The sequence below is a fragment of the Gavialis gangeticus genome, unplaced genomic scaffold (genome assembly GCF_001723915.1).
Source record: "Gavialis gangeticus isolate Ggan-Ray unplaced genomic scaffold, GavGan_comp1, whole genome shotgun sequence".
Classification (NCBI taxonomy): domain Eukaryota; kingdom Metazoa; phylum Chordata; order Crocodylia; family Gavialidae; genus Gavialis; species Gavialis gangeticus.
The window spans coordinates 9,453,257-9,465,248 of record NW_017729003.1 but is presented as its reverse complement, the minus strand read 5'-3'; the positions used below and the strand labels follow the sequence as shown (position 1 = coordinate 9,465,248).

Below are 11,992 nucleotides of genomic sequence, written 5' to 3'. Positions count from 1 at the left end.
ACGTGCGGATCTGGGGGCACATGCCCCCCCCATGCCCTCCCGGGCTGTGTGCCCTCTGGATGAGCTGCTTATAGCTCCATCCCATGCCCGGCCTCAGCTGTGCAGGGCCTATCCCTGCTCCAGCCCCACTCCTTCCCTCACTGCCATTGTGGGGGGCTGGAGACCTTCCCCCTCTGCCCACAGACTTACAATTATTTGGGGGCATGCCACCTCCAGTAGGTATCTTCCTCCTTCTCAATCTGCCCCCCCCCCCATTCCCTCCCCACAGACTCACCCGCTGCGCGGGAAGGAGGGTAGATCTTGGGCTGCTTTTAAATTCCAAAAGTGATCTCCTACTTAAAAAGGTTGGAGACCACTGAACTAAGTGAAGGCACCAGTCAGGAGAGCAAAAGTGTTTTGGTGCCATTTTTTAAGAAGCTAGATGCAATGCAGCAATGCCACTGTCTGAAGATGAGTGAAAAGAAATCCAAAATAGCAAAATATATTTCATCTCAGGATCATGTAATGCAGCCCCCTGTAGGAACATTGCATCTCATGGTGGTAAATTGTTTTATTAATCTTGCAACATGACTTTGGATGCATTGAGAAAAAGCATTTAGAGTCCAAATTGCATACAAAGTGAAAGACTTCTGGAGAGGCTGAAAGAGCAAGAAACAAATAACGATGTGCTCAATGTTTAAAAGAACCACTGAAAGCAGTTTAACAAGAAGAGAAGCTACTTTCAAGGTAGTGGAAGCATTCATGGCTGCCAACATACCTCTGGAAAAAACTGATAACCCAAAATTAAGGGACTACTTGAACAAGCACGTGTCAAATGCTGGAAGATTCCCATATGCAAACAAACTTTGCCATGATTATCCACGTTTAGTCTGCAAAATCTGAACTGGCAAAATAAAAATCAGTGTTGATTGTAGCAGACAAAACAACAGATGCCCAGGATAACTATGTTCTCCACATTTTATTTGTACCAGGGAGATGGAAGACCCAGACCTGTCTGTTTTTCAAATAGAACTAGTTCAACTTATTTCTGTAAATATTTCAACTGTAACAAACTGTAGTAAAGGCTATTATAAACTATGGCTTAGAATTTAACAAGATCTCAGCATTTCTTTCTGGTAATTCAATGTATATATGTGCAAAGCTTTCTCTGATGCACTCTCCAGAATGATGCCCAACACAAATTCATGTTACTTGCAATGTACACATTCTTTCTTTACTAAGTGATATCTGGCGCACGCATTTTCCTTATGTGGATAGACTGGTTTCCTCTTTTAAAAAACCATTCAAACATTGTCCAGGCCATAAAGTTGGATACAGGGAATTCACTGACAATCGAAGTAGGGATCTAAATCCAGCTGTGTCACTTCCACCAGAACCAGTGCTCACAAGGTAGAATTTGTGGTTTAACGTAGTTCATTACCATGACGACCGAGCTTGAAATCACACCCAGAATACAGTGCATGCTTAAACTACATGATCTCTTAAAACAGGGTGTGACCGCCGGGCTTCAACTAGCCGCTCTGGGGCAACTCTGGTCTTTTGGAGGATGTCCCCGCCTTCCGGGCTGGTTTGTCGTTGAGGTAGTTCTTTCCTCCCGCGTCACAGACCCTGTTCTCGTCTGCCATGTCTTGGTGTTCTTCAGTAGGCAGGGTTAGTTAGCAGGTCCCTCGGTGGCCTGGGCTAGGCCCGACGGTTGCTCACGGGGCTCCGCCACCCCTATACCCCGGCCTCACGCCACCTTTGGTGGACCGCCTCATTGTTATCTGAGGTCTTCCCCACAGATCACGTCTGCCGCTCTGCGTCCCGAAGCCAATGGCGGGAGGCTCTGCTCGCCCTGCGGGCTAGCTCCTGCGGTGCTTCACTCCTCAATCCCATCCCGTGGGGACCCTTCCCCACTATTGCCCCTACCAAAGCTTCCCTGCGGCCCCACCATGAGGGCGCACCTCTATAGCCTCTGTCCCCAGCTCAGGGTGGTCCAAAACAAAACCAATACATCTTCACCAACCTGCCACCTATTCCCTGTCCTTGGACCCTTCAAGGGGAGGGATGACTCTACACTCTGTTTGTTGTTCCTTGGACTAGCTCAGATCCATCGCTTAACATCCCGGGCCCTGGCGGCAATCCCCGCCCCGATTGCAACCCCCTTCAGGGCTGTCCCTGGGTCTTCGCCTCTTGGCGCGTCATCTTCCACGCCCCACTGTCCCGGCACTCCCACCTGGGTCCTGCTGCGCTCTAAGGGGCCGCTTCCGCTCTCCCTTCACTCAGCCAGCCAGTCGCTCCTCCGTTGCTCAGCAGGGGTCTTCGACAGGGTGCTCCTCTCCCCCAGCCAATGTTACCTGAGGCTCATTGGTCTCCTCGGGGTCTGTTCGTGGAGCCCACCCTGCAGCTGGCATCAGCTGCAGCTTTGTCTCCTGGCTATCTGCCCCCTTCACAGCAGTGGCTGCCATTTTTATTTTCGCCGGCCGGCGTCTGACGCTGACTTCACCAGCCGGCCACAGCTGTACAAAAGAGGCAGCTAACGAGCCGCATGGGTTCCTCTCTCCGCTCCACGTGCACTCTGCCCCGAGCTGCAGGTAAGTGCCCTGCCTTACTTTGCCTCCTGGGACACAGGGCAACATTAAAGATCAAGTAAATCTGTAGCTGAAAATACAATCTGGTTCCTGAAGCTTCTAACATGGTTTGAAAGTTGGCAGGCTTTTATTCACCAAGTACACAACAAGCTGATGGATTTGATAAGCTGGGTCGAAAAAATGGCATCACAACAACTTTCAAACTGTCAAAGTGAAAACCAGTGGAGACAAGAACTGTTTCAGCCAATAGCTGCCAAGGTAAATTGGTATTACAAGTACAGTCACTACCCACCTTGATTTAAACTACTGTCTGCCTCCTTTTTTAGTGCTGTTCACATTCTTTACCCATATCAAGTGCCTTTTCTGAGTTTTGATCCTCAGCTACTTAAATCAATCCCCGGATGGCAGTAAGAACATGACAACAAATGTGCTGCTTAGATAAACTTTGTGAAAAAATGCCTGATGCCTTTTACTGTGACTGCGTGTTGGGAGCCTGTGTCTGATTGGTTTCCACATCTCTACAACCTGGCAAAACACTGCCTTAGCATTACAACCAGTTCAGTGGACACAGAATGTGCAATCTCAGGGTATAAGACAAGTGTTCACACCGCAGAGACAAAGAATGTCAGCTGCAACTGGCAGTGGATGTTGCATGGTAGTATTTAACAATTAACATGAATTGTTTATATCAAGGTTATCATTGGTTAGTATTTCTAAACTTTTTGTAGAATGCTAATAATAAATTATGAAGATATAAGTTACAATTAACATTGTGTATATATTTATATTCATAATATATTTAAATGTAATACTTGGATTTACAATAATATGGCAATGTATATGATATTCTGCAGAATTTGCTATTTAAATGTACGGTTTTGCCTCTTGGCCAATCAACAGTAAGGGATGGGGCTGCCGGGACCCCTCCACCAATCAGTAGTGAGGGGCAGGACCGACATAAAATATCTGAGAAATTGCCTCTGCCCACCACAATCAAGCTGCAAAAAACCCTTTGTCTCATGGCAATTTAAGTAGGTCCCTACAAACAATCACTTCAGATAGGTGTTACTCTTAAGTGAGCCCTCAGTGCAATAGAGAATACTGACATCTAAATTATCTGACTGAAGTGTTTGTACCTATCACTTCAACCTGTCTCCAGGCTCAGGCAGACAGTATCACTGCAACCTGTCTCCAGACTCAGGCAGACATCATGGCATCATTTTACACTCTTTGCATTTTAAAGGATTTCTTTAGCAGGCACTTAGGTCAGAGGCTTATTTCCAAATGTAAATTTAGACTCTCTAGCACAGCAAAGCATCAATTTCTATATAATCCAAAATTATCAGACCCTGACAAAGATCAAGAGTAGGGGATAGACTCCAGACAATAACTATCCTTTTAGCAGTTGTCATAGTCAACCAACTGAAATATAGTGAAGGGCATTTGGGTACCACCAATTTTTGTTTTGGTTCCCCTATCCTCCTCTTTCTATGGGGGTATTCCTTATTTCTCTTGTCATTTTCCTTCTGTCTCCTTGTTGGTTTATACTTCTGCTAGTAACTTTCTTTCCCTTTCCCCTCCCTTCTTTTGGGGCACAACTGACTTCAAGTCTTCAAATTTGAAAGAGGGGCTACTCTCAACTCAGAGTGGCTCCTACTCTGAGCTTTACACCTTATACCCCCCCATCCAGTTCCTATCTCTCATCTGAAACCCAAGGGTAATTTTCCTTGCAAAGTTTAGGGAGCCCTATTTGCCTATGCAAGGGATATTTCTGAGAACAGATCCTCTTTTCCCAGTTGAACCCATTGCTCAGAATTAACTTCTTCCTTCTCTCTCCAAGGCACTGCTTCCTGTCTCTCTCTCCCAGCTCCCCATTTCAGTTCCTCATTGTACAATGTGACAAGGAATGATGACAAAGGGATGCTGCCTCAAGGACACAGAAAACAAACACCTTCTCTACTCCCTGCTCCTCTCATAACCACGAGGCAGGGAAACACAACAGCTTATGAGTCTTTCCCATACTGTATTAGAAGAGACTCAATGAGAGGGTAGATCAAGACATTTGGAGAAAGAAAAGCACTGAGGAGATCTTTCATGGTCAATAATGCCCTTCTAAAAACACAAGGGGAAAGGCTGTCCCCAGCACCACTGCCCTTGCCATTACACTCAATAACAGGCAAACATGTTAGGAAATTATTTTTGCTAAAATGATTGACAGTATGAATAAAAATTATAACACTCGGTCTTCTATCAGAAAGGTTCAGGGTTTCCTACTCACTAGTAAGCACAGGAACACTGCACACTGCTCAGGGCAATGTTTCAGGTTGCCTACAAACCCAGAGGCTAACTCTCCCATCAGGTCTTCTTCACAACCATAAGGGTAACCAAGATAACTGCATTTTAATACCACTTAAATTTTCAGGACCTGTCAGAGCATACAGATTCATTTATGTGATTGGATCCAGTTTACAAACTGGGAGCTGGACATTAAGGAATTAATCACTTTGCACACAAAGTACAGTATTTCTCACTCATATGAAAGAGCATGAGCTTAGCCTTCTGTCACTAGATTATTCAGCTAGTAAGAATAACAAAAAAAATTATATCTTTTAGCAACACCACTAGAGATCGATGTAAAGAGCAAACATATCACAGCTTTAACTTAACTGGGCTAGAGAGAGGAGTACTTCTAGATAATTAGATGCTCTCTGGCAGTGCCTACCAATTTAAAGGACTAGATTTTCTTTAGTAAATTATTGCTTCCTTGGATATTGGCTGCACATTACTGTTGAACAAACACAGGGAAAGCACAGGGAACTCACTTGTCTGATCTATCTTTCATGCAGACTTTTGCATAAAGAACATCCATCATGGCAGGGTCATCATTCATGTATTCTATCCCTGTCATCTCCACAGGGAGGGGTTTGCCTCCAATAATTTTGCTGGAAAAAAAATATACACTCTTAAAAAAAAACAAGCTGAAACACCTTAGACATTGTGAACATAATTAGATGAATGCATGGTTTTAGTGCATTTAGCCTTATTCAACTTTTTAGCAAACCCCACAGATCATGAAGAAGTCAAGCAGAGGTGCTAGTAAAAATGCTAGCTGAACCCCAAGTTCCTAGCCTAAATCAAATGTAATCTGCCACATCCTCATATTCACTGAAGTTCCAAGAACATAATAGCTTGCTTCTCTCTTAGGACCTGGAAATTTGCTGCTCTACAGTGTTAGCTTTCACAGTTGCACATGCTGCATCAGAAGTTACAGACAAATGTAACCATTGTACCAATATCACATGAAATGGGTATAAGCAGTTAGGATATAACTGTGCTCCCATTAGCAATACAGGTACAGCAAAAATTTAACACCGTTTCATGCAAGGTTAAAGTTCCAAGGGATTTAGCTCACTTGTATCCCTAAAGCAACACGCACACGTAACAGTTGCATCATAATAGCTAATGCATGTGAAGGCCAGCTCCCCACATCTCCCTTTTTAAATCAGTTAAAAGTTGCATCTGTCCATAAGGTAAAATTATTGCCTTGATTTGCCTCTGTAGGCCCCACTGTGCCTCCCTGTTCCCCATGACCCTGCAAAAAACAAAACAAAAACCCATAAGCACATTCTTTGTAAATGAACATGCGTAGTTCTTCAGCAACTTAATTTGGGACCTTTAGGGCCTGAAAGCTCGAGCATTAGATATTTGACCAATAAATAGCATCCTTTTATCTATCCCACCTATTTTTTATTAATTCAGAAAATACTCCCGAAAACAGAGAATATATATTAGCCCCCACACACCTACAAGAATTCAAACATCTATATATATGTTCATGTCTATTCAAGAATTATTTTCTTTTCTAAACAGGGAAATTTCCCTTCATAGGATGATGTGGTTCTTTAGGTGCTTCACGCAATCCAACTCTGCAATTTCCTCCAAAATACCATATTCTCATACTCCATACCCCATGTCTTTTCCCTACAAAACCAGTTGGTGGAAAACTGAGGTATGAATTATGTGTGAGAAATAGGGATCCCTGAGAATCCTGGCTCCCAGGGCCAAATCTCAGGACAAGTCATGCTGCCAGTACTTCCCCACACCAAATTTCTGGACCCATGGAAAGCCCCCCAGCCACATGACATGGCCCTACATGCTAGATCAGGCTGGCACACAGGGCTTCATGGCCAGACCCAGTGAGTGGTCCCAAACTCCCTACATCAGGTCAGTCCACAGACCTCATTCAGCATGCAGAGCTAGCAACAGCTCATAAGCAGACTTGGCTCTTTAACTTCTGCTACTCAGTTACCACAAAGGAAGTTATTTTTTCTTCAGGCTGCCTTTAAAAAGTGAGGGACATATTATAGATAGGGGTGTGTGGTATGTGAGAAAATATGGTAATTTCATCCAAATGCTAATTATTTGGATTTTACTAGCAGAAGATAAATAAAACAGCTTCAATTTGTTCAACTGATCTTTTTGTTTAAATAAGCTGTTGCTATAATTAAAAAAGCCTAAATTTTAAATGGCACTGTTCTCATGACCAGGCCTCAAGGATGGCCTTCTGCATGTCAGCTAATTTCACACACAAATTTAAAATGCAGTTTCCCATACATTTAAAGATCATGTAGAAGGAAACTGTTCTGTATTCTGGTGTATGGTTTGAAAAGCCGCTATCATTTTAATGTGCCAATAAAATATTATAAGAATATTTCAAAGTGCCCTTAAAATATTATTTAAACTATACTGAATAAGTGATTTTTAAGTATCTATAAGCCTTATCAAAACACAAGAAATAGCGTATTCTTTTTAACAATAAAGGTAAAACTTATTTATTCCACAGAGGTTGCTGCCTTCCCTCTGAAGGGGCTGAGAAGGATGGAAAGAATCTTCATCTCATTGGGAGGGGAAAAGTATGTAATAGTAGGGCAAAGTAATTTAGAGAAAATATTTGATTTGGAATGCTCTTCCATTCAATGATAATTTGTAGAAAAGGGTCTCTCTATCATAGCTGACCTATTTACAAAGAAGATGGCAGCCCTTGTGATGTAATGCCAAAACTTTCTACTCACAAAACTTCCACTAAAAGTCCACAATTATTTAATTATATAACTTTTATTTCTGTCAAATATAAAAGACTGGAGCCTCCATTTTTAAAAGCAGAATAGAAATTTAGCCATGCAGATTTCCCAAAGGTATTAGAAGGATCTACTTGGCGAATTCCTATACGGTCATGGCAAAACAAAAAAAACCCCCAAAAAAACAAAAGAAAAACAAAACAAACAAACAAACAAAAATAAAAAAAATCTATATGCCAAAAGTCCTTGCAAAAATTGTGTAGAAGGAAAAAAAATTATCCCTCTCCCCCAGCTAGCTAATATTACTGAATTATACTGAGATAATCTGATTACAGCACCTATTAGACCAAGTTTAGAGTTAAACATCAAATATTATGAATTTACACTAGGAATGAAATACTATTAGAGCATTAATACTCCTATGCCATACTGATTACTTATACATTTCATCCTGTGTTAAATACTTTCTCACAGAACCACTTGTGTCAGAAAATGCATTTCAGGGATGTATCAGCATCTGTTCTGAGGCAGAGGGGAGGCTATTTGTTTGAGAGTGCTACAGACAAAGCATTAAAGCAACTGAGTTCTTCCTGCTTTTGTGGCAGGCAGAGAAAAAAAAACTGTTCACAGAAAAATAATGGGCACTGCTGTGAGAAAAGGAAATAGCTAGCAGAGGTTTCTAGTAACAGACTAAGAATCCTAAGTGTTTGCTTTTAACTGCAAAACACAATTCTTGCCTTGGCTTACAGCTAAGTAATCTTGCTGTTTTTGTTTGAAATGTTTCAGCATCTTTTTAAATCTCAGAGGTAAATCAATCAGTGCTGAACTGAACCAAATTACTGAGCCATTCTTCTCTGCAATACAGGTACTTTTATCATAAAACCAGTTTGATTCTTGAAATATCTGAACTTGGTGACCATGCCCAATGCCAACCATGCCGTTATTTTACTCACTCAAAGTCCTCTTTACATCTCTGCAGGATTTCACAAGCCTTCTGTATCTCCTGCTCATTCAGCAGTACCAGTGTCCCGAGAGTCAGATGGAGCTTTGCTGGGTTCTGGAACAAAGTGCTACTAACTCCACGATCCTTTTGAGAAAGGTAACAAAGAGCAATTAGCATGACTTAAGAAACTGAAAAATGGTGTGCACACAGGAAACTTTCACTCTCTAATTTGCTTGGACAAATCTAGCCTAAGTTGGTAGCAACTAAAAGTTATTAAAAAATGAGAGTTGTTTAATAGCCTTTGTGAGCTGGCAAGTGCTGATGAGAAAGTCACCACCACATGCTCAGTAAAGAATTGGCCATGGAAACTAAACCAGGTTTCACCCCTACAGACAACCACTCTAGGTTAAGGTAAAGGAAGACTGGCAGTCATGCAGAAGTTCATCTTAAGCTCTACCTGCTGGGCCAGACCTCAGTCCCCATGATGCGCAAACTGCCATCTGTCATTAGCAATACATTCAAACAAAATTAAAAAGAAAAATCTAAATAACAAGATAGTCTGGAGCCAAGAGTCAAAACAAAAAGCTGTTGTGTAAGAAAGGTGGGGTCTGGTGTGGTGGTAAATATGTGCACACTCAAATCAGCCTCTCCCCCCCACCATAACAGAACCCTGTCTGAACTGAGCTAGCTCTCATGACATGAGACAGAAGCAGGGCTCATACCAACTCAGGTAATTACATTCTGCCTGTTCCTATTTAATCTCTAGCCTGTAAAGATGTATTAAGCTTAATATCCCCTTGAAATCAGAACTGTGTACTGCAGCTGCAGCAGAATTTTTCCCATGCGAAGCAGTGGTTGCAGTCAGCAGTGGGCAGAACTCCTTGTCTTCACAAAGTTACCCTGAGGAAAGCTTTGTTTGGATGACAGATGATACACTGAAGTAATTATTTCTATTCAGTTGTGGTTTCTACTTTTCAAAATTAAAAAGCCCATCCTACTAAAGCCAATATCTGCCATGCCACTGAAGGGTCAAACAAAATATTTCTATCAAAAAATTTGCTATGAAAAATGTGGTCCATGAAAGATTCTATTATTTTGAAATAAAAAACCTTCACATGTTTAATGCTCACTGTCAGAGCCTCAATCCTCACGTTACTCAGCTTTTATCCTATCCAATTTAAAAAACCATGCAATTTTTCATACTTGGGTATGCACCAGTCCCATGACCAGTCAGAGAACAACATGATCCCATGCAAGAGCTTGCTCTATCAGTCAGAAGTTGGCAAAGCCTGATAGCACTGTGGACGCAGTACTCTCAGGCCCTGGGGGAAAAAGGAGCACTTTGTGCTACTGTTAATTAATTCATTGCTGAATTAATTCCAAAATCCCGACTTGCTGATGCCAAAGCATTTTGCATATTTCAACACAATGCTGTAGGCCTGCAACAAAAGAAAACTGACATGTATAACCACTTCAAAAGTCCAGGCCAAGAGTGATTTCCTGTTCAGGAGCCACTTAGTTTTGTTTCTCCCAGACTTCCTTTCTCTTCCATATTCTGCCTAGTACCACAATGAAACTGAGCACAGGCCCTACTGCTCCCTCTGCTTTAAAGCATATCTGGATGCTCTATAAGCCTTGGTTGTTTTCTTTGGGATCTTCTTTAATGGAGCCTGTAGCCAAAGGATACTTTGCCCATCAGTGAGTGGAGTAGATGACAGAAATGGAGGGCAGGCTTGACTTACTCATCAGGAACAACAAGTCATTTTAATTTCTGTAGAACATAGAGATGAACCTGTTATAAATTAACATGATAAATAGGATCACAGGAAAATACAGCTGGAAGGGACCTCACAAGGTGATGACCTTGGTCTAGTCCAGCCCCCTGTTCCAGGCAGGATCATCTCTGACTCAACAATCCCTGCCAAATGTCGGTCTAAACTGGTCTTAATAACTTCCAAGGAAGGAGACACCAGATGTTTGAGGGGAAGAAAAAATATTCTAATCTCACTGAACAGTGGGGAAACATGGGGGGGGAGAGCAAGAGAGTGAGCAATTTGTATTATACATTACAACTGGCCTAAAGAGATATTTCCCCGCTCAGCTTTCAAGTACTGTTCAAGGTATGCGAGTAGATATTGAGGGATGCACAGGCAGTGGTCACATATCACCTAGGAATTACATACTAAATTTACCATGTTAAAAGGAGAGGATGAACTGCAATTTGTAGCCCCAAACTTAAGCAATCTTCCATGTGCAGTCCATAGACCTTAGGCCCCTCCTACACTGCTTAGCCACAAATCCTAAATCTCCCTCGAAAACCGGATGATGTAACAGAGCTGATTTTTTTCCAAAAAAAACATTTTTAACAGCTATCTCCAGCTTCACAGTCCTTCATAACTAGAACCTACGTGCTTAAATGTACATACCCTTTAAGCCTCTTGTTCAAACCTCCAGCTTATGGTTTATTGTTAGCAATCACCAAATACCTCCATATTTTACTGATTTTTCTTTTTAAAACTGCACTCAGCAATGCCATCTGTCCTGTGTCTCAGGACAGTCCTACCAGTGGAGATCAACAACGTATTCAGTGCAATTGAGAAAACACTCAAACTGGTGTCCAGAGAGAAAAACTCAAAAAAGATGTGGGCCAAAGCAACCTTCACCTCTTTGTTACTTTACCAAAGAGCAAAGAAAACCTCATAGTCAAGTTTGGGTTGTAAGGGTAGGTATATGGTGTAGTGCTAAGAGACAAGAAGATAAGGAGCTAGGGTCTCCTGGTTTCTATGCCCAGTGTTGTCAATAGCTCTCAGAATTAATCAACTAAGGGAACTCTCTTCATTTTTCAGTGAATTTGTTTCCCTACAAATAAAATGGGCATAACATTTGTCTACCTTACACAGGGGCTTTTAAGCACTGCATTAGAGAAGTGCAGAGAAGCCAACTCCTTCTCCTTTGCTAAAAGCTGAAAGCATATTCTTTTCCTTCTCCTTGGTTTAGGGGAAATTCAGTCCTCCCTCCCCCAAGCTTAAAACACAAGAATTTAAGAAGTGCCATACTGGGTCAGACTGAGGCTCTATCTAGTCCAGTATCCTGCCTCTGACAATGGCAGCAGTGACTGCTGTAGAGGGAGAACATTGAACCAGATATCTCTAGAGTGATCTATATTCTATTCGGGACTCTCCCTGGCATCCACCATCATTGGTCTAGAGATGCCAGAGAAAACATTTCCAACCATTCTGTTCAAAAGTCATTAATAGATCTATCATCAATTAATTTATCCAGTCCCTTTTTGAACCTGGGTACGCTATCCACCTGCACCACCTCCTGTTGGAATAAATTCCACAAGTTAACTATGTATTGCATAAAAAAGTACTTAATCTTATTAGTTTTAAACCTGTCAC

At 42.0% G+C, this 11,992-nt stretch overlaps 1 protein-coding gene across 1 annotated transcript in view; it reads right to left on the bottom strand.

The window, feature by feature from the left end:
- Positions 1-11,992, bottom strand: part of ASCC1 (activating signal cointegrator 1 complex subunit 1) — a 78,815-nt gene that overhangs the window by 50,003 nt on the left and 16,820 nt on the right. Inside the window, exons 5-6 of the mRNA XM_019507798.1 lie at positions 8,602-8,735; positions 5,393-5,512 (exon numbers count right to left, since the gene is read on the bottom strand). Coding sequence (XP_019363343.1) covers positions 5,393-5,512; positions 8,602-8,735 — 254 coding nt within the window. The remainder of the gene's footprint in view (positions 1-5,392; positions 5,513-8,601; positions 8,736-11,992) is intronic.